This window comes from Rhopalosiphum padi, chromosome 2 (genome assembly GCF_020882245.1).
Source record: "Rhopalosiphum padi isolate XX-2018 chromosome 2, ASM2088224v1, whole genome shotgun sequence".
NCBI classification, from domain to species: domain Eukaryota; kingdom Metazoa; phylum Arthropoda; class Insecta; order Hemiptera; family Aphididae; genus Rhopalosiphum; species Rhopalosiphum padi.
Window position 1 is genome coordinate 56,438,196 of NC_083598.1, and position 25,179 is coordinate 56,463,374.

The window sequence follows — 25,179 nt, forward strand, 5'->3', positions numbered from 1 at the left end:
CTACCTACGCACGTATAGTAAACTTTCGAATCCATATTTCCGTTGGTCGAACCATTCTGCTTATATGATAGAAGAGAGGGTGTCGGACGACGGGACACCCAGCTATGTCGGACGTATATATATGTATGATAAGTATATTGTATATATTTGGCAAATTTATCATTTGGCCGTGATAAATATTATAATAATATCGTCTCCCGTGCAAATCTCCGTGGAAATATTTCACACGTGCCGCGATTTTGCTCACCCGTAATCCCGGCTATGAGTTGCGTTGGTTTATTGTTTTTATTTTTATTTTTAGATATTGCTTGTAGCAGCAGTTTTCCGTGAATTTTTTTGCGCGTTTATAATTTAAGTTGCGATTACACGTTAAAACATAATTTAATGGCTATATTAGTAAACACTCTTAAGAACAACGTGTATGACAACAGCGAATGATAATATTTAATACACAAGAAAAGTGGTATAATATGCAGTGTTTTTATTTGTACCTATCACCCCCTTCCTCTACCATTTATATAGCCAATGGTGGTTTTGTGGTTTTATCGACAAAAATTGTTTTCAATTTCAAATTATATAGGTACATTATATTAATATTATAATATTATATAGTTTATTTTGATGTTATATAATAATATATAGATACGGTATACAGACATTTACGACTATTGCATAATACATTATAATATGCAGTGCCACAATATTTTTTTAATATTTTATAAGTGTACTGAAATATGTATATAGCGATGGGTTTATTATTTGAACACCAATACGACCGGAACTGTGAAACCCGATCTGCTATCAGCGGGGTTCTTTCTCCCTCCCATGTATTGAATTATGCGTTCATGAGGTCATCGTTTGTAAATTTATTTTATTATTAAAATTATTATTATCATTATTGTTTTCTTTTTTTTCAGCTCAATGCATGTCGGCACTCGGCATGCAGTCCGGAATGATAAAAGATGAAGATTTAACCGCTAGTTCTTCTTTCGAAATTGGAAATGTTGGACCGCAGAACGCCAGGTGAGAGCCGTTTTTAAACAACAACGCGCGTTACACAATATTTCTCACGCCCCGTTTGCACGCGAAACGCATACAGAAGGGTATTTTTTCTTCATATTACAACAATGCGTATTTTGGGGTTACACTATACGCGTTATTATATGTTGACTGTTGGACGTGACAAAATGTTTATGGTGGCAATTTCTGCTGCGAATATTGTCCGCTAAATGGTTGTTTTCCTTATTCTATGAAAGATTCGGTGCATTTTATGCTCTGTATTACGGGTATACCGTAAACTTTGAGTTTACGGCGTTTTTGGGAATTCTTTTTTTTTTTAAAATAGGTGACACCTATATGAAATTGTTTCCATTCTAGCATAAATCCTTCTACTTCCGATGGAATAGCTATAGGGGAAAAAAACAATTTTGCACCCTCCTGCAGATATGTTCATTTCACCTACCCTCTTCTTTTATTGTCGTCGTTCTAACACACGACAAAAGTACACCTTCAGGCTACCATTTAAAGACCCTCAAGATACTTTCGATACGTCGATAAAAGCTCAGGTGGTTCAGTTTCCCAGCAGCTTAAAACATTTTTTTTTATTTTTTAGTACTTTACATGGAAATTACTACGCGCTTAAAGTATACATTATCCGCGTAGTGTGCAAAAATAAATTAGCGAACATTTTTTCTTACACGTTTTAAAATATATTTTATATTCATTTTACACATTTTATTAAGACATGTATAATGTATTTTATAATTGCGTTATGTAAATATACATATAAAGAATTTCTCCGAAGAAAGAATGAATATTTTTTCTTTTGGTTTAGTTTAGCTCAAAAGAATAAAATATTGGTATAGTCAATAATGTATCGTTATTTTTCTTAAACTATATATTTTGTTACTTTATTTTGGTAAGAAAATGTGTAATATCCCGTTACGTATATATAGTTATTAGGTATTCTAACTGAGCTTCCCTTCTCTGACATTCCTGCAATATATATGTACACTCCTTATGCATACATATATATTAAGTAAGTTATTGGCGGTTAGAAAAGGATTGGTGTGAATAAAATGGAACTCAAAGCTTTGTGCTCTTGGTATGGAATAATAAACGAGAGGGTCAGAATCCCTTGTTTTGAACTCTGACCACTAGTGCCCGAGGAACTCGTTAATTGGAACTTGCGTGTGACGTTTCAATTTGTTTTCATACATTGATTTAAAGATGGATTAAAAGTTGTATGGTTAGATTTTTCTACGTGAGTATATTATTATGTATTAGAGTAAACTATAAATAAGGATTAAATGTAAAGACTGATTAAAAAATACGAAATGTTCTTAAACCCATAAACTGTATCAGTCTAGAATTGCTGTCTTAGGTCTTAGCAATATGTAAAACAATGTAAATAAACATCACTAAAATTTTTTAAATAACTGATTATGTGTATATTGTGTATTAAATTTATGTGCAATGATGTTTGTTTTATCAAACATTAAAATTCGAGTAATATTACATTTCTGTGCATTAGTTTACTTAACGTAGATTTAAACAGGTAAAATATTTTTCAGCAAAATATGTCGCATGTAAAAGTATTTACTATATTATTTTTGATTTTCATAATATTTTATATTGTATTTTGAATAACACATTATTAAGTTTTACTCAGAATATATATATATATAAAATATATATATATTTTCAATTAGAATGCTGTATACAATTTTTTTGTATAATTTTAAACTTTTTCTATTAACACTGTGTTTTGATTTACTCAAAAATAATAAATGAAATAATAATTTCATGATTATGTTTTGTGTTTTTAAAAGTTATTATAAGATACACACTATAATGTTAAGCATTATTAATACAATATTTGCAATGAATAATATAATATCAAAACATAATATATAATTTAGCTTAAACATGACATATTATGTTTGACTCAAAATATTTTCACACATTGAAAAATGGAAAATATATATAGGGAATTCTTCTCAATCTTTTTGTTAATATTTGCTTTGTTCAAGTCGAGACTTTTGTAACCCTTAAAATATGTATGTCAATGAGTCAGTGACATCAAAGAAAAACTTTACTGTGAATGGCAATCAGAGATAACCAAATATTTTAAACAGATTCTATAACGCATGTTTGTAGTTGATGCATATTTAACAAGACTTTTTTTTGAAAACATTTTTATCTAGTTTAATACAATTAATTAGAAAAACAAAACAAAATTTTTTTTGTTTATGGATTCTCATTTGAATATGGTTTTTTATATGACCGCAACGCAGTTTACAAAAAAATATTTTATCCCAAGTATTTCAGATATGATGTGACATAGGCTTTTTCTTCGCAATTGTGTCCCCTAAAATGAAAATATTTCAGTTTGCTTTGCCATCGGCTTGTCTGATTTATTTTTATCGCAATTCTCCGAGTGTATATATATACAGTATTGAGTATGAAAAAACTCAATATTTTCTGGTTACCCGTAGGCGTCGTACACATATAGAGTGGCAGTAGCGAAAAGTTTCGTCTAATGAATATTAATGGTCGTTACCAGTTATCTATATAGAACAAGACCGGTAGAAAAATAAAATAAGAAAAAGGTTTTTTTCTGGTGTATTTTTTACTTTTATTTATTTTTTTTTCCTGGTCGAGTTACGACTTCAAGACAGAGAAAGCTAGTTTTATCGATACGAACTTTATATTTTTATTCTAACGATCTTTTTCAAATATAAGAGGTTTTGCTTTCTTTGCGACGTCGTGAGAAAGACAATCAATCAAAACACTAGAGATTTTTTAGGTCATAATTTTTTTATATATTTTTTTTCAAGGGGAGCTCTACTGAAAGGGTACTTTTTGTGTACACCTAACGGCAATTTATCTTCGATTATCGCCTGTTGACGTTTTTGTCACTTTTTACTAACACCATTATTTGAGAACATGAAACAAAAATAAAATATTGAATCACAGTTAACTGATAATTTTGATTATAGTATGTCCTAAATACATCTGTGTTGTATAAGCATTAGTGTTTTGTCGTTTTTGAGAAATTTTGTTTTTATCAATTTGTCTATAGCTCGTAGGTGTAAATATTGGTACTTAACTATTTTTATTTCCCTTTTTCGTGTATTTTGTATTTGCTTCAAGGAAACGCGTCGTTTGCAGAGTAAATAAGACAAAATGTAGCTATGGCATGAAAAAGAATAAAATAAATATTTCCTGTGCCGTGATTTCGAAGAGAGATGAAAGTAAAAAGTTAAAGATTACGACGGCGGTGGATGGATAAAAATATGTCTGAGAAACTTTCTTAGCCACACATATATACTCGTGCAAGATATATACTTAAACTTGCTACTTTTATTTTATTTATTTTTTCCACCACCATGGGAATACCATGCGTTGACCGCGTTAACAGAAACGAGAAAAAAACATCTGGGAAAAAATCTGCCAGGAACGAATATAAAAATAAATAAAAAAGTTTTCGCCGTACGGGTATATTTTAATATCGCGCGACGAACACGCGGGAATATATAGGTATACAATATAATATAATTTAATAATAAAATATTTTGTGATCTAAACCTCGTTAAATTCGTTCTTCCGGCAACAGGAGCTCTATCGTGACACGTCCCTCCGATTGCGATCAAACACATTTTTCGGTAATCGTGTGCAACAGCAGCGCACCAAATCAGAAACCATCCTCGCGGCCGCACAACAATACTGCATACAGGGCATAAATACCCTCTGCAGCTCCCGGCAATCGTTTTCCTACGTCGAAAGTCCGATTGAATTTGTACTCAATGGGTTTCCATGATTACAGCCGTGGTAATGAACCCCAGTCACGTTTGATCCGCAGGCATTATCCCAGGACAACAATTCGTTTAGCCGAATATCGGCTGGGTCGATGCTTACGAGTGTCCAGATTTCTCTCTTGTTTCTCGGCGTTTCTACGAGGAGAAAAATAAAAGTTCCCGAAATCGGAAATATTATAAACCACACGATATTATATTACGATTTATAACTGGAAGTAGGCAGTACAGTAATAATTTATGTCGTAGATGATGTGGAATACTGTGTTTTGTACAAAATGTAGATTTAATGGATTGCAATATATTTACCATCCATTTGTAAATATTGAAATATGTAGTACTTTTTTATCAAGTGTTTGTTTAGAGTAAATCTGTGGAAATTTGCACTCCAAAACATTAAATTGAACTATCGTTCAATTCGATTTCATGGTGTTCACTGTAACGATGTCGGTATATTAGGTTGCAAATAGATTGTATTTGATATACATGATGGTTCATATGTATCACATGTGTATGTATAAAAAACAAATTGATAATGTATAACAGAAATGGAGTAACTATTACTATTTATAAAATATTGTATTATAGTATAGTAATTCGATAAAATGTTATATTATGGTCATGTATATCATATAAAATCCTCGTAGATAGATAAGTTGTACGTTTTTTATAGTTTTCTTCAATCACATACTAGTTTTATTTGTATTTATACTATCAATAATCAATTATATTTAATTAAATAATTACATGTATCTTTAGTATTCAATAAATCATTAATTATCAAGATTTGGTTAAAATGTTAGTACAAAAATAAAAAATACATTGTTAAAATTTATAATATTAATTTTTATTATTTTTACATCATTAAATAATATCGCCATTTTGTAAGTACCAATAGTACCATTTATTTAAATACAACTATTTCTAATGATGTTTTTCTCAAAATTTGAATTTAATGTATCACAAGTAAAATCAAAAATTATTGATCAATATTACAATTACGTATATTATATTTTTTATTTATATATTACGTTTTTACATCCATTTACACTAAAAATATAAGTACCTATTGACATAACACAGTTGATTCTAGACTCTGGTTAGTAGTCAAATTTTTGTTCTACCTACCCACCTTACAACTTTTATATAATATACTTATAACTTCAAGAATTATTATTAATTTTAGTATTGTATAGACATACTAAAATACTCAAAATAAATCGACCATTTTTGGATTCTTTAACTTAATTATTTTACATAATCGGTATTATTTTAATAGAGGTTGTGATTCTGGGTATATTAAGAGACTTGACACAAGTATCTACACATTTTCGTATCATATTTATTTATTTATTTATTTAATTTTAATTTCATATAATGAAATACTGGGCCCCACTGAGAATACTCGTGTGGCCCAAACTTATACTTATAAGAAAGGTATATACGCTAAATTTAAAAATATAAACTATTTTATTTTATTCATAAGCACAAAAAATTGTGTTCTACATCGTCAGAATACGTTTTTAAACTGAACTCTGTTGTGATTTGTATCCAAAAAAATGTTTTAATACATTTGTAAGTATACTAGTATCAATATTTTCACACTTAATCGTAAGAGTCTTGACTCAAGAATATATTCTCTTTGTGGTATCCGTATATTATTATCTTTTTTTTTTGTTAATAATTACTTTCTTTTTAACTATTGGCAAATTAATTATTGAAATATATATCTGGTTCTGGTACACAGTTTTAAATGTCATTATAATTTAAATTTCTTATTTTAGTTACAATTAATTTTAATTTTAATCATTTTTTCCGTAGACAAAATGCAATTCATTTGAGATGATTTTGCTTATGCAAAATTATAATGTCAGTGAGATATTACTGTCAATGAAAAATGTTGTCTTAATATTCGCCCTATGGTGATTACGTGTATGATTGAGCGCCTCTTTAGGGTTGCCAACGGATGACGGAAACGATGCCAACAAAAACGCCCAAGTTAATTTGCCATCCAAGTTTTTATTATTATTTTTGGGGGACGTCTCCAGCGGTTTATAAAAAAAACATAAAAAAAAAAATACCGTGACTGACAAAATATGGTCGTCGATCCGTTTTGGCTGTCATCTAGACGGGTTTAATTGGTTCCTTGATCATAGGCATGCTCGGTGTTGTTAAAAAAAATTGTCGTTTAAATCCAACGCAAAGACGGGCGTATTATATTATTGTGTACGTTTGTGTCGCGTATGTATTTGTTAAAAATAATATATGTCACCAGTCGTAAATTATCATAATAGCCTAGCCGTATATTTGGTGCACGAATGGTGTGCATGTAAGTTACTCTATGATAATCGATTGTCATAAGACTGTTTTCATATGCACGTCGACTAGACCTGTGTAATCTTTGGTCACCGGCTTTAAAGCAGTAAATAAAAATCGCTCAGGCAAATGGATCAAAATTCTTCGGGCTTTTAAAAAGCTGGATAGGTCCAGTAGTGGCATTAAAAAAAAAAAAACAGGTAAAAATTCCCCTCCCAGTCGTACACTGTATATAGTTACAACCGTTGCCGCCGTTTACCCATTATTTGGTTGTGCCTTTCAAAACGGAACGAAAGAAAAAGAACTTCAGCCCATCAGTTCTGTATTAGACGTATATATATATAGGATAAAAAGAAGTCTACTCTAAAAATCAGCTTTACGGTCGGCCGGTTTTCTTAAGCCCGGCTTTGTACGGTATTGAGTAAGAGGACGTTGGGTAGGGAGGACTTAATTTCGAATGGACCGATTGTTGTCGCCTTTAAGCGTTTATAAAGCTTCGAATTTTTTTTTTATTTCTACTCTTCAGTGCTACAGTTTCCAACAGTCGACTTAACTTATCGTAAAAAAAAAAAAATACAGTGAATTCAACATGCGTCGCACATGAGTTTAGTGTTGCCAATAGTAAATGGATTGAAGGGGGCCGAAGAGAATACCAAAGTAGACATTTTATTATCGATTAAGGTGTGTGCTTTTTAGTATGGCGTAACGTTGTTTCTTCGAAGTGTTTTAATAATAAATTTATCTGTTGCATCTGTTTTAATGTAAAATAATGACCAACTCCTTAGATAACTAAGATAACTTTGTATGTAAGTATAATACTGAATTATATAGTTTAGTAATTGTGTAAATTTGAACGTCATATTTCTACATTTCTATTTTATATTAATAACTATATTGAGAAGATACATCAACTAATTTGTACTTGTAAGCTTCTACATACATCTATGTCAAGAGTTACCTGGTTTCGTTATTCCCCCGCAGCGATTTTATTCAACTATAATGTATTATAGTATAAAAAATATATTATAGTTGCATTATCTGATAAAGCGTGACATAAACATAATCATAATATGTCTTGGAAAATTAAACGAGTTGTACGTAATGATTTATATTAAAATTTTAACGAAATGCGTTCCGTAAAAGTTTATCAATTTATTATACAAGCGTACAGCAAAAGTTGTTTTCGATTAAATGTAATATCTACGTGTATCGCATATTATTGTTATGTATATCTACTAGTTTATCCTATCTAAACTGTATAATATAATACTACAATATGTAATATGTATATGTATATTGTATGTATGTATGTATATTGTATGTATGTATGTATATTGTATTCTTTGAATAATATATTAGTCTAAAAACTTTTTATCGTAGTATTCGTATAGAGGAGGAACTATAATATAATTGATACTTACTGTTTATACGAATAAAACATTTAAAACTTTCCAAATGATTAAATAAGTATTCAACTAACTTGTCATTGTATTATATCATATTGTATTCGCTATCAATACAGTAATAACTCCGAATTTTAGAATTATACTTAATCTAAAGAACAATTTTAAAAATATTTTAACATGACATTTAAGAACTCGGTTTGGTAAATAATCACGAGATTATTTTTTAATGTTTATTCATTTTATAACACGTATGTTATGTGCAATTAAAAAAGTTAAAGTAAATAATCACGTTGATGGGCATTTTAGTGAGAAAAACTTGTGAATATAGTAATATTGTATATTTTTTAGTATATGTATGCTGATAATATTGTGCGTCTTATACCTTGATACACGCCGCGCTCGGAAAATCTTCCGGAAACAGGCAACTGGGACCGGATGTGCAGAGGCTCGCAAATATTATATTGTACGTTTATTGAATTCTGTAGATTCGCTTCGCTGAAAACGTTCGTCGCATTGCACAACGTCACTTTTCACGTATGAGATAGGTTGCTGCCTAGACGTGAAAAGAATGACTACCTACTGCGTCGACCTAACCGTGTTTTCCTCTGACTGGTTATCCAGTGACGCAAAAATCATTGCGTTTACCCACTCGCAAGAAACACAAACCATATACCTAGTCAACTAATTTCTATGACCGTGGTATACACATATAATGTCCATATGAGGTATATTCGACAACCGGTATCCGTGGTAATCCTTTATCATCGATTGGTCTGAAGAAGATGCGCTCGAATAGTCTCAGCAGCGTTTTTATTGCCGTTTAATTCTCAGCCAAACCGCTTTAGCTGTCGTCCGCTATAGCGTGTATTAATTTCAATGCAGGTGATGTCTGATCCGTCGCCCATAATATTGTTCACGTGGTGTGGTTCGAGAACGTTCATATTATGTATTGAACATTATACCTACTAGTGCTTGTGCATGTCGTACTTACCAACAATTATTTCAGACGATGCGTAATAATTGTTTACTATGCAATAAAATATGTACATTAAAAAATCGAAATGGCATAGTGCACAATACTTAATTCGGTATTGAACATCGACGGCAGGCGCATGTCAAACGTAAAATATCGACCGGGCTAAAGCTAGTGAATATAATACTGCGCGGGTCGCACAAAAAATATGTATAAATCTGGAGTCATTTAAATCAAATTTATTTGATATTATTCAAATTAGTAATTTGTTTTTAATGTATGTGATAAAATCTAACAATTCTTTTCTATTTCGAAAAAAATCGTACTATGGACAAAGCTAAGTAACCTTATAGCGATCTGAATTATCTAAAAGGATATTTATTGCTATTCGTTAATGAAAATAATTTCTCACATTAACTGCAAGTACAACTAAAAAACGTATATATTTAATAAAAAAAATATATAGAGCAGAGTTATAGCTGGTAAAGTACATAATATATCATTTTAAACCATAATAATTTTATATTGTATCTCTTTAACATAGATATGATACAAAATACAAATCGTATTTATTTTTTTCTTAATTTTCTAATGATTCTTGTGGTCGTGGACAGCCAAAAAAATCGATGACCGTGCATTTGACATTTCTGGTCTACGGTGCACTGCCGATGCCGTCGCCAAAAGATTATCTCTGCTTGCAGTCGTGCAACATGGTTTGAAATCGAATCACAATCTAAAAACAGACATCTTGGCTAAAACTCTTATTTGTTGAGTGTTAACGATAACCAGTATGCATGATGATAAATTGATTTTATATAAATCTAACATCTAATTGAAATAAATATATATAAATTGTTGCCAACTAATGAACTTTATGAATCTTATTATTGCCAACAAAGGATTACGCACGTAAATTGATTAGGTCTGAAACTCTTAACATTAGTATAGATAAGTAATATAATATAATATACTAAAGCACAACGTTATATTTTCACGAAGATCGTGAGCTTTATGATTTAACACCGTGTTTAAAAGTAATAATATCACAATAAATTAGTATTCATAATTTACCGCGTTTTTCGAAAAGTTCAGCACGCACGCATTTTGTACCAAAATACATTTGTTTTATACTGATATATATATATATATATATATATACCTAATATAATATACATTAATATATATGTGCATATACATATAATTTGACCCTTAAAAAATTTACATGTTGGTCACGTACAACTTTTAGCTCCAAACAATAAGGCCAATAATAACGGGGAAGGATTTTTTTTTTTTTGTAGCTCAGCTGTCATAAAACGATGAAATGGATTATAATGTCAGCAGTTGACTTTTTACCGATACGGCAGAAATCCTTTTGACATTTTCAGCCTCTGTTTTTTTTTTAACACAAACTAGGTCATGTTTTAACGATCGTAGAATGTAAAGTTTAATATTTTTCGTTTCAGGGTACGCACAGAAAGAGAAGGGGGTGCTTGGTGTCCAAAAGAGCCGGTCACTAGGGAACCCACTGAATGGCTTGAAGTCAATTTACACGTGGTAAGAGTGATCACGTCTGTGGAGACTCAAGGCAGGTTTGGCAATGGACAAGGTCAAGAGTTCACTGAAGCGTTTCTGATTGACTACTGGAGACCAAAGCTTGGAAAATGGGTCCGATACAGAAACATCACTGGACACGAGGTAAATAAAAAAATATACTACATTACAAATTAAGCAAAATTATACGCGTTTAGTTATTACGCATGTATATCTATAGATAAAATAATAAATATTATATTTTTAAATTTAAGACGGTAAACATCTTTAAATGAATGATAAAAATTATATTAATCTAAAGCATTGTTATAAAAATAAAATATTTAAAAAAGAATTATTTACTTGTATTATTTAATTATTTTTTTAAAGATTCAATATAATAATATACTCATTATACTCTTTGTATTCATTTTTGGTATATTTTATTATAATGTATAATATTACATTTAATATATATTCATATTGTGAATTACAATCGTTTATTAATTGTGTTATGACGTTGTGTTTTATTATGTCTTAAATTGTAATTTAAATTAAAATAATAATTAAGTATTCTAAAATTTTAAAAGTTATTTTCTTACTTTGAAAAAAAATCAAATCGATTCTTCGAGATTATAGAACCCCAATAATATTTTATAAATTTATATTAATGAGATTCGATAATTTATTTATTTTAATTTTGTTTCGATATTATATGCCTGTTTAATAATTCTATGAAGATGTTATGCTGGTTGAGTAATCACAGCAGTTCGAGGATTGATAAAAACTTCATTATGGTCATTTTTTTTTTCATTGATTATTAGTATTTCCATGTTGTCATGAATTAGGGATTATTGCATTGGTTAGTTTGACTAGACTAAATCAGTGTGATCTATTGGTTTACTAGATATTTAAATATAATTAATACAATTTTATTAACTTTTTCTTTACAATTTAAGAATTATAATCCAATTTCTAAATACTAAACCTGATAACATAATGTTTATAGTATCGATTGGCACTCATCGCAAACGATAGAATATTTTTTTTTTACTCAGCTAGAATTTTTATTTAGATTTTGTTTTTTTAGTAAGTAGATGTATACTGCATAAAACAAGCCAAATTACTGTTTTAAAAATGTATAACAATTAGTGGTCAAAGTGTTGTAAAAAATAAGATTCTATAATAATATTACCCTTTTAGGTACAGTTTTAGTCTAAATACGTCTTTCCAGACTTAAATATTATTTATCAATGTAATTAAAATAATGTCTGACATTAAACGCTGATTCACAATGAAACTTAACGGAGCTGTTGATTTTAGAGGCCATTATCTTTTGAAATATAGCACGAAAACAATATAAAAATCTCCCCTGAAACAACTCAACCGTGGGCTTTTTTTATACATATAACAAAAGACGTTATAAACTATACATCCTTCCCTGTGCTATATAGTCACAATAAGTATACAAAGTTTATGTAACGGTAAGGTTTTTTCTCTTCTATAATATTTCCGAGCTATTGCAGCATTACCGAGTTAATATCCCTATACATTTTAAATATATATACATAAGTCTTACAATAGATATACTAAACAAACAATGATAAAGAATGTCCTCAAACAATATTGAATAAACCCTACAGACTATAATATAACATTATGAATAATTTAAAAGAATCCCCCGATATGATATTTATTATATTTATTTATTCGTCGTTAATGCGACGGTTAAGTGTGTGTATTATATTATTTACCTAAATACACTACATAACGTATATATATAATACTATATCACAATATATAAACTATATAATATGTATATATTTATATAGGTATTGACATATACGTATTTCACCGTCAAGTGATTTCTCGAGGGAAATTCATTTTAGTGGGTCTAATTTGATTATATCCTTCGCGATTAATTAACGGACCTTGTTAATCGAGTATTTTCGAAAATTAAACATACCCCTCGCACTCCACTCCAACACAACACAAACATTTTTGCATCAGAATATTTAACAGCAACCAATTTGAATATTATACATAATATTTATGTACCACTATGTATGTATATATGTGTACACTATAATATAATATGATATATTATACGTACGTATTACGACAGCATTCTGTATTTATTATAAATTAAAATGCACCCTACGAGATGACCCATACGATCACTCCAATTTATTTTAGTGTACAGATTATAACCACTACGTCGAGAACTAAAGATAGAGTGGTATTTACTCGGAACCACTCTATACGCGCGTATTATGTAAATATTATTATTTAAAAACTTGCAATCGTTTATCATATTCTTACGGTCAGTATAAAAATACATTTTTTTTCCATAAATATTGTACTTGAACTACACTAATAAGTAGTAATGAATACAACAAATAATACAAAATAAATAGAATAATACATTATCAAATATATATATATATGTATTTTTCTTTTTTTGTTTAAATAATTATGCATTCAAGTTAATAATATACATGTGTAGCATAAAAATTAATGTATATACAATTATGCATAATGTAAATATCATTATATAATAACAATTACATTTTTTTCAAGTAATGAAATAGAAACTTTTTTCGTAACGTCAAAGTATGAGAATATACAACTAATATTAAATTTCGTCGATATTACTCGTAATAAATACCTTTACTTTATGACTTTCAGACAGTTATTCATACTCAAAGTGTTTTGAAAGGTTAAATATTAAATTATTTCTTATGCATACATATAATTTTTAGGGGGTACATCGTACATGATTAAATATTGTTTAATTAATGTTTCCTTTTTTTGTAATTAATTTGTTTCTATACTTACCTCTTATATTTTTTTTAAATTTAATTACAAATACAATGCCTAAATTGTCATTATAAACACATGTAATACGTTAAAAAACGTAGTTGGGTTGTAATTATACATTTTAAGTGCATATGTCGATTGCGTTTTTATTAAAATAACCACGTCATTTGAGGACATAAAAATTTTTTGCTCTGTTTTGCGGGCGGGCTTACATTACACGGATTCACTTTACGCACGATAAAAAGAAAAACGCATAAATGTTTTAACCAAAAGTTTATGAGTCAGTATGTTTTCTTATTAACAATACAATATAAATTGTATAAATGGTAGTGGAAAACCGCACAGTTTTAACTTCTTAAGTGTTATTATTATAATTTTTAAAAATCAAATTAAACAATTTACATTGTAAATCAACTCATCTTGAACAATTTAAAATTATTATATTTTTATTCTATAATTTTTTTAGTTTCGAAGAACAATACTTTATACTAGGCACAACAGACATCTGATTAATTAAAGTTCTACTATAAATACCTACATCAACAATATCTTCGCAATATAAACAAAGTACCGAATTCTAATCTCCACTTTTATTATAATATCTCGTCACAATTAACATTTGATTTGCTCTTATTATATATCCATCTAATATAATGCCACATCATGCTTTAATCAGTGCAGCTCTTCTCGTTGACCCGCACCTCACGATTTATACAAAGGCGGTGTTATGAATGTGTGCATGCAGGATGTGATCGGAAGACGTTTTAATTTGCGTATCCAGATCGGACAGATAGGTATAATAGATACTCAAAATGTAAATATCAGATGGAAACCCGTCGTACTATAGGGAACGGTTCTAAAAACAAAATTCAGCGTTTCGCCTTATGACGTGTGGACGAGCGGGGGCGGGATGTGTAAATGATTGAGTAGGTATTCACAATCGCAACTTTTGTACGTGCGTGAATACGCTTGTCGATCAATAGGTATAATATATTAATATGATATACTTCGCCGACTACACACATACACGCACACATACCACACACATGCGCGCGCGCGGCACACGCTTGATCATTACACTGTACTTTGTATAATAGTTGTAGTGGTAGTAGTAGAATGATAGAAGTACAACACAAGTGTATCGTCGTCGGGTTAAAGAGATCAACGAAATCATTACTCTTGTAAGTGTGTGTGTGTATGTGTGTGTGGTCGCCGCACGGGCTCTCGTCAATATGTATAGACTCGCTGGTATCATTATAATATAATATGTGTATATAATCTTAGCCCCCCCAGTATTCTTTTCTGATCGAGTGAATCGCTTTAATATAATTTATATTTTTTTTTCGTACTTCCCTCCGACACGACACAACGGCTAACAACCTTTCGCAGAGATTAATGACACGGGACCGCCGCTGCCGCATATACGTATATAATATAATGCTCATTGCACACACTCGTAACCCGTCGCCGCCGTGGTGTCTACGCGCACAGTGCAGTATTTCACTATTTGTTTATTCGTAAACAGCACATGTAGGTAAGACTATTTCTGCCACAGAATCTTAATCCACAAGCCGTATGATGGCATGTGAAAATGGGGGAGAATAAGTAAGGAGTAGCAAGTGCATGGAAGCCTATACCAATATGGGAGATTGTGTATACGGAGGTGTAGGATGCTGCACGTGATCTGTCCAAAAATAATTTGCTATTTTTTTAACTCGGTTTTCTTCGCAATTTTATCCGTGCTCCGAGGGAGAGGTAGGGAAGTTTAATAACACGCAACTCGTAGTACGTTACCGGTGAATCGAATAAAACGGGCTGTTAAACGGCGGTGTGTTAAACCCGCGGGAACACTGCTATTATAATATATATATATGAACAATGCTGCGAAGAAAAAACAAATATGGAATTACACAGATTATTATTATTGCGATTGTTTTGTTGTCGTTAGTGTTTTGTACGTATAACGATTAAAACAATGTCTAATTATCATAATGGAATTTGTAAGCTCTTGTTCTATTGTTTTTTTCATTAAACGCAACAAGTTTTTTTTTCAATGTTTCTCGTAATTACATCATATATAATTTTTCGAGTCCGGTTCAAAACAAATTTCCAATACCGAATTTTTTCGTCCATCCTACAAAATGTATGTTTGCCGTGTTAATTTTTTTAATTTTTTTTTATATATATATATATATATAAAAACTTAAACGAATAATTTTGTTATTTATTACTCAGAAATAGCGTGTTTCATTTTTTCTAATTGTTTAATTAAAATAGTTATATTTTATTATAATAATGGTTTTTTAGTAAGCATTTAACAAAATAAAAACAAAAAAATAAGTTTATTTTGATTTATTTTTTTAATAATGGTCCATGATTTTTTTCTTTCTCCATTATTCATTTAATATATTTCTTTCTTGCGATATTATTATTATTTTCTTTTTCGTTGATATAATGACAAACACCGTTGCTTGTATAATAACAAACAGAAACATTAATGGATTTTTCCCCTTGCAATATTTTTCAATAATATATTGCAATGATTTAACATTTTGTACAAAAATAATATCGCTTGTGTTTTCAATGAAATCGTAATTAATGTTTAGACGAAAAAATACGTAAAATAATTAAATACTCAAAGAGGCGTACCTTTTTATTTTGTTCACATTCAGCAATGTGATTAATTAAACTTCAAGTAAACTTTCCTTTTTCCCGAGTTGTAAGTTATTAATATTTCCCTTCGTGTTTGTATTTGCGTGGATGCACGGTTTTCCACTTGAAACTTTCATGTTTCTTTTTTTATTTTTAATATTTTTTAAGTTCAACTTTTCAAGTAGGTACAAACCATTATTTATAACGAGGCCGGTAAGTAAATAAGAGGAAAAACATAGTAAAGTTTATTATTATACTGCCAACGATTTCGCTAGGTTGATAAGCTAACAATTATTGCGGGCTGTACGTGTGTATCATTAGCCATTTCTCGTGTATCGTATATCTATAAGCTACAGTAAAAATATGAAAATAGGAATAAATTACAAGACTTCTCCGAGTGTAGGATACATGCAACGTGAAAAAATATAATATATACTAACATTTTATAATGATTTTTTTTCACCCTCTAGAAACAATTATGTTAATCCTCATATGTACGCTCTATGTACGCGTATACACGTAGGAAGTCGCTCAGTTTTTATTTTGCGATGCGTACACGAAAAGATATTCAAAAATTCAAAATCATTATTCTGTATTGAAAAATATCACAAAATCACATTTTTTTTTGCAATATACCTATATATGTCGGGTTTATCGGATTGTTTTTAAATATAAACTACATCATACGTGTAAATATAAATGGTGGCGTGATATAGAAATCAGAACGGTATTACAACGCCCTTATTGTTTCGCAACCTGTACAAAGCGTATAACACAACGACTATCAAGGTAATTAACAATGATTATTTTAATTAAAAATAATAATTATAAGCCGTTCCGGTGGTTATACTCGCGTGTATCTAAAACACGCTAAATCAGATCTAGTGATCGGCGTAAAATAAAGAAACCAACGTAGGTAGATATGAAATGCTACATATAGATGTTATATTATTTACACCTATCTCATGAATTATATAATTTACACAGTATTCTGAAGCTGTAGGTCTAGTAATATTATTTAATCAAAAACGTTTTAATTATATCGATTATTAATTTGAGTAATTTTATATAATAATAAAATTAAAATGTTTAGTTCAGCGTTATGGAGAACATCCACCCCTTCCAGTCTTTTTTTTTTAATTTCTTTGCTCATCTCAGTTTTAAACATGCGTATACATGAATAAACATATTATGAAAATATAAAAACACACATTTTTTTAACGATTTATTATCCGAACAATTGAAAAGTGTAAGAAAATTATTATCTGTTGTGCTACTTTTGTGTTAAGTATTTTTAAATGCATAAAAATCGACTTGTGTAATGTGTGTTAGTATGGACATGACATGAATGAGATATCTAGAAAAATAACATGATGTGAGTACCATATTAATCGAATGCGCAGTGTTCCGCTCGTCATTACGACAAATTACCGGCCATTCGATTGCAGCCTTTCGTTGGAATAAAGTTTAATATATTACATATTATTTACTAAGAACTAATACTATACTGTACACCTCGCCTTACCTGTAAATATGGATTTAAGCGACCTTTGAGCTTAACAACGTATACCTATACCTGAAGGCTTGTTAGCAAAATATTCTATGTATTATTTATTTTAGGCATACACATTGCGGATGACGATGATGTGTACCACGTACACATTATATCGCTATTGTACGTAATTTATTATATTGTTCGTACTACAGGAAACGACGAATGACCCGTTTGGCTGTGTTTGTGTACAAAACGTCGAAGCGACGAATATTATGTTACATATATTTTAAATATTTCCCATTATGAAATCTATCCGATAAACACTATATCATATTATTATAAATTGTTCGATATTCCTCTCATCCAGGTCACACATTGATGATACGTTGTTGTTAATTTATTATGTTTATTATGTTAAAGGTGTTACGCATCTTATCCTATGTTAATTATTATTATATAATCGATCGTATCTTCAGTGCCGCATATACAATTAAATATTATACTATTATCTCAATCCGATAGGTACGAGAACATGAGTATTTCTTTCTCTCTCTTTATATATATATATATATATATATATAATAAGTGTTAAATATTACACACACACAATTCGTTCGTTTGTTTCTCTATATAGTCGCGGCCAATTTATTCGAACCCACTCGTTTACCCCCGACCGATTAGTAGTATAGTGTTGTTATTATTTGGCGCGTGATCGGCAGCCGGTAAGCAAAACGAAATATTATTATATGCTCGCAATATAAATAATCATAACGATAGGTATATAATATCATCATATATAACACAAACATACCTATATATTCACAGATCGCAGTACGATGGGTTCGGGCGTTCGCTGACGGTCGTTGTGCGGTTTGGCATCGTCGTAAAAATATATATATATTACGCCTTTCGCGTTTCGTATATATACAGAATATTATTATCATGTGGTATTTATACACATTTCACCATATGACCGTAAAAATACCATAATATTATACATATATATATATATGTAATTGTATATATTATAAACGTATAGGTACCTACTGTATGCACAGAGCTTTCCAACACCGATTTTCCAATTATCTGAGGTTTGATTTTTGATTTTAATGAGTTTTACCTTACAGCTATCCGGAATAAATCGCGTACACAACGCAAACACATATTCGAATATAACTATATTATGACATATATATATATATATTATATATCACCTAACTGCCTGCGTATACGTTGTGTAATATATAAGTAACGTCGTCATCATAATATTCATAATTATTAGTTATTATTATATTTTATACGAGCACACATCGGCATAAACATAACAACTGTAGAAAACATCGATTCGTCGACAACCTTAGTTAATTCTGACCCTCGGGACTTTTCGAAACATACTTAATGAAGAGTGTAAAAATCTGTGTTGTTAAATTGATGTATAGTCTGTTGTTATTCACCTTATTTTCATTCTTAGTGCAAATACACAATAATATACAATATTTTATCATGATACACGAGGCAGTTTCGGGCTATTAACTATTATTTTAATAGCGAATAATATAATATCGGTACGCTGTGCTTTATTATAGTGTTATAAATGTATAATAATACACGACTTTAAACGTTTATTTTTAACCTGTAATCATCGTATAACAATACTGTATCGTCATGGTTATTATTTATTTTTTTAATATTGTACATTTCATACATCATGTTTAGAATATCTCGTTTACGCCAAAAAAACTAAAATTCAAAATACGTCGAAATTCGATTCTGTCTTTTCCATTAGCGGCGAAACGCATCAAATAATAATATTTCGATTAAATTATTTGATAATGCTGTGTTGTCAAGCAAACAAGAATAAATAAGTTCCTAAGAAAAAAAAATCTATATAACTAATGGACTCGCTATTTAGTTGTGCGAAATTAAAAAAATATGTACATTATAATCGGTTATTTTTACAAATAAGATCGTATCGAATCATAATAATTCTTACTACTAATATTTTTAAATACCATCGTCGCCGATGCAGTATTCAGAAATAAAAGGCTCATTGTACAATACATGCACAATATTTGTTTATCGATAGCTCGAGGCAGCTTCTCAAGAAAAAAAATTATATTATTATATTTGTATAGGGACGATTTGGTAATAAAGCGAATATTGATATGACTGTTTAACCATAACTTTAATAAATATTTTTTTTCGTATGAAATCTATACTTGCATGCCGTTATAACTATGTTTAGCAATGTTAGCTACTAAAGTGGAGATGCATTCAAAGTGTATTTTTAGGGATTTTTTTCTTTTAAACAGAACCACTATATTTTCATATTTGTGAATCTCGTATAAAACTACCCTGCAATTTCTATGCATGTGATTACGTAGAATCGAGAATCTGAATATTTATCTTATTTGTACCTATCGTATGAAATACGTTTAATAAAACTCTGTATGTGGCGCATATTATGTATTAACTCGTTAAAAGTTCCATGCGCCCCTCGCCCCTCCTGCCACTGGCCAACATGTCTTCGAGATACGTGCTTGTTATTATTAAATTACCTGACCCCTATAATAGTCGAGTTCAACACAATATATTCATTATTTGTTTTCGGCTTTTCGTCCCAATTAAAACGCTCAAAGACTAGAGAGAGAGGTGAATATCGTGAGAACGTCACGACCTATAGCTGCCCTCCGCGTCACCGCGTCTACAAGTATAAAACATGCTGCCCCACACTCACTGATGTTTACACGGACACTGCTTTGCGAGATTTTTTTTCCATGTCGTATAGACGATGGTGAACATGTTGTCGTCTACAGCTAGGATCAAATTTCGACCATCTTCTCTGGGCCACAAAAGAATTTTTTCGTCGTCCCTTGCGAACTATGTTTTTCAAGATAAAAAAATAATATTATTAATTTAATATACCATCGATTCGAATTGTAATGAAATTTGGTTAGGAAAAACAAAAAACGACGTTCTTACCATATTATGTAATATGTTTTTTTAATATTTTAGTTGTATTTTTCTATAACTTTCTAATTACATTAATCTTGACTAAAAAATGGTTAAAAACGTATAAAACAAATACCATTTTTGTATGATGAAGTTATCGAAATGACTGGCGCAATCACATGTACCTACATCTTTTTTTATTTTTAAACCTATCTTGGGACCAAATTTTGCCATAGCATTTACAAAACAAATAACCAAAGTTATATATTATTAAAAAAATATTTTAAAAAAAGATCCGCTTTTCTTCTCAAAGATTGGCTTTTGACCACCGGAGATTACCCTCATACATATATATATATATATATGTATATAATATCTAATACGCCCTGCGGCCGAGAAGACGTCGCAAACCTCGAACGTCTGCGAACGACGGATACTGCAGCCGCCACCGCACATACGGTTATATTATATATATATATATTAAACGGGCCCCTGGCTTCTAAATCATGCGAGCAACATCTGGTGACGAGGAAACTCTCTCCAGGCTAATTTTATCGTGTTTTATTGCCGCGCGCTGTGTTTCCCGTTCCGCACGCATATTGAAGAGAGATCGGGCCATGCCACGAGAATGATTCATAAAGCCCAGTAATCATTATTATTATTATTATTATTATGAGGGTTTGGCAGGGTGGTGGTGCAGGGTGTGAGAAGACGAGGACTTCAGAACGAGCACGGGGATAAGGCGTGTGGCTGTAGTCGGCATATATATCTACTGCCGTATAGCTGCGGTGTCGAGCTTTTGCTGCCAGCGAACGGTTGTACATTATGATATTTTATGTAATAAATCACTGTAGCGAAATACAAAACTGTGTGTAACAGATGTACTCTCGTTTAATAAACAATCCGCCGTCGCCGCTGTTGTTGTCGTCGCGGATTCTACGCACATTACACACGTAACAAAACATATTATTAATATACTGTATGTCTGCGTAGTATATTATATTATTATACATATAGTGTCGTGCATACGTCATAATAATATAATAAAGTAATATAATAATAATAATAATAATCTCGTCGAGCAGCCAGGATGACACAAACAATAGTTATGCTTATAATAGTACCATTATGTACAAGTTTATGATATTATAAATGGCCAAAGAAAATATCGAAATTATATTATTATTATAATTTAGTAAAAGACGATAATAAGACTAGGATTGCAATTCTCTCTCGAAAAAAAACTCATTAATGTGTGTACTGTATATGTAGTTACACATAATACATATACTATATATAGGTCAAAATTCGATCATGCGAGACGCCCTGGAGTATATGCTTATGATATATAGTACTGTCGCTTGCTAAAATATGTATACATATATATATTAGGTTCAATAGTACACGCGCGCGCGATACCTACTCGAGTGAAATGTGTCTATTGTGAGTACGTATTGTCCCGTCGCCTAGAGGTCTGTGTGTACATATACGGAGTTCGAAAGAAGAAAAAACTCGTTTCGACTTCTTTTTAGACACACTTCGGATGTCTTTACGGCTAGCATACACACTACACACCATTTATTATATATATTATATATTCTTATATACGCGAGGACAACTACAAACAATCCCGAAAGTGTGAAACGCGTTTTATATTCCGTATATAATTTAGACGCGAATGCTTGAGCTAAATACGTTTTTTTATTTCGATCGTGATTTTTAATAATAATTCAGGATTATAATATATAATAATATGATAAGTAGAATCGTTTATTGCAAAACTATAGCTGTATAATAGCGGTAGAAGTCTGGTGATTTATTTTTATGCGTGTCTAGTTAAAAAAATAAACAATATAATTACATCAATGAAATCATTTTCATGCATGGATATTACAAGCAGGAACACTATAACGGACTGTTAGAATCAACGTTTGTAAAAAGATGTAACGGTTTATAGTATGTTTTGACGATGATAAATTACAATTATTTAGTATTTATTTATAAAATATTATATCGTTTGTTTTTAATACTGGCTTACGTTATAGCTCCATGCAGTTATTATCATAAATTCTTAGCCGTGTAATTTAGTTATGGCGAAAACATTCTCACCAATAATTATTTTCGCCCGAAATATTTGTTGAAAATAATATTCCATACGCAGAATAATATTCCTAGTTAAGAAAGAGTATAATTTATATTATAAATTCTTATAGACGTATAATCAGCGGTCGAGTCGATCATAATATAAACGAGTTAATGTCATGTTGTTGGTCAATATTTTACATGCCTACGCTATAATAATTGACATTGGTCGGTGTACAATAACAAACACGGGGTCCAACGTTACTCTTCGTCGGACCAACAAAAATAATCACGTTCGAGAAAAATATGGGTTCCAAACTCGCAATTATTGATTATGGCGAGTAATAATTTCCCGTGCGGTCGTCTACGATCAATCTCGGAGGTACAATTCTCCGCGTGTTTCACATCTATGTATGTTCTACAACACCTCAGTTGTAAGGAGACCCAAAAGCCGATATTAAATATATAATATTATTATAGTGTTCTGTAATTTTGTACAGAAAACCTCCCCTATACGTAAACATTAATATGATTCCGAGACGTGCGTATTTTCTATTTATCTTGGCGTGTTGAGCTTTATTTTTCGATTTCATATCAACCACGATTTCGACGCAATATTCACTATATTCGATTGATCGTAAACCGCCGTGTGAATGGTACAGGTATCGACTATATTTGTAGTACTATTACCCAAACGTTAAACAAGAATGTTATTTGATATTATAGACTATAGTGAACGCTATTTTTCTCGCTCACCGGATTGTTCGATTTGGGTTTACACCCACCTACTGGAAGTCGTTATAATATACGGTTGTGATTTAACGTAATTTGTATTATTTACAGATACTGATCGGCAACATCAACACGTACTTAGAACACAAACAAGAACTGAATCCTCCGATTTGGGCGTCGAAAATTAGATTCTTGCCGCACAGCTACCACACCCGACAGGTGTGCATGCGAGTCGAGCTCTACGGATGCCCGTGGACAGGTTAGTAGAGTTAATATATTGTTGTTCTCGAATAAATTGTTCGTGTGAAGGACATTTTTAATTTTCATTATTATTCAAATTGATAATAACCCGTATATAATATGGTACGTATATATTGTGTACAGATGGCATTCTTAGTTACTCGATGCCGCAAGGTGATAAACGCAGCCCAGAATGGGAGTTCTATGATTCCACGTACGACGGATATTGGGACGACGAATTGCAAAGAGGTCTTGGACAACTGACCGATGGCAAAGTCGGTCAAGATAATTTTAGAATGGGATACTATGACACCGAAAGAGGTACCTATTGTTTTTTTACATGATAATTACAAAAAATACCAAAATAGGAGAATAAGTAGAAATAAGATAAAAATAGAAAATAAGTAAAGCTATTTAATATTAATCTATTAGATATGGTGATATTATAAATTATTTTTTGTTACCATCACAATTTCTTATTTCATTTTAACGTAGTGTGTGGAATACTCGATATAAGAGATAATATTATCTATAACCTATATTATATACTTGAAAAATAAACCAAAGTAAAAATCAATATCTAATGTATATTTTATTGTATAAATCAATAATATTGTATTGGCTTACTATATTATTATATAGTTAAACGGTAAACAAAAACGTATTATTGTATACACCGTACATCTAAAAATGTTTATAGATATTTCTATTCAGTCCAATAATAAAACAATTTTTTTATAATATTATACATAAATATCCTAGTTTTAAAACAAAATGTAATGTATTTAATATTTATACATAAATATTTCGCAGTTTATCGTTTGACGTTTGACATTGCATCATAGTTCATACTAATGTATAATAAACTACTTACTCTCCCATATTATATACCAAGTTTTCAAACCTAAAATATATTCATGGGACAAGTTTTTCGAAGTCGGTGTAAATATTCCATAAACCACAATCGTTATGTTCGTTGCGTATTTCTAGTTTTCATGAATAATTCAATAAAAGCTTTTTTCGTATAGGAAAAGAGAAACAACCACTTACTCTAGATCTGCGTGGTAGAAATAGTTTTTTATTCCAATTTTTTTCAACAATGCCCGTGTCCACTATACAATCTAATGGACCGTGGTAAACGATCACTTTATTTTCAAATTATAT

At 30.5% G+C, this 25,179-nt stretch overlaps 1 protein-coding gene across 3 annotated transcripts in view; it reads left to right on the plus strand.

The window, feature by feature from the left end:
- The window catches only part of LOC132919154 (discoidin domain-containing receptor tyrosine kinase B-like), a 132,537-nt gene that overhangs the window by 89,481 nt on the left and 17,877 nt on the right, over nt 1-25,179 (plus strand). For all 3 annotated transcript variants that reach the window (XM_060980498.1, XM_060980501.1, XM_060980499.1), the window contains 4 exons: nt 918-1,023; nt 10,976-11,207; nt 23,887-24,034; nt 24,160-24,336. In XM_060980498.1, the coding sequence (XP_060836481.1) occupies nt 918-1,023; nt 10,976-11,207; nt 23,887-24,034; nt 24,160-24,336 (663 nt within the window). The remainder of the gene's footprint in view (nt 1-917; nt 1,024-10,975; nt 11,208-23,886; nt 24,035-24,159; nt 24,337-25,179) is intronic.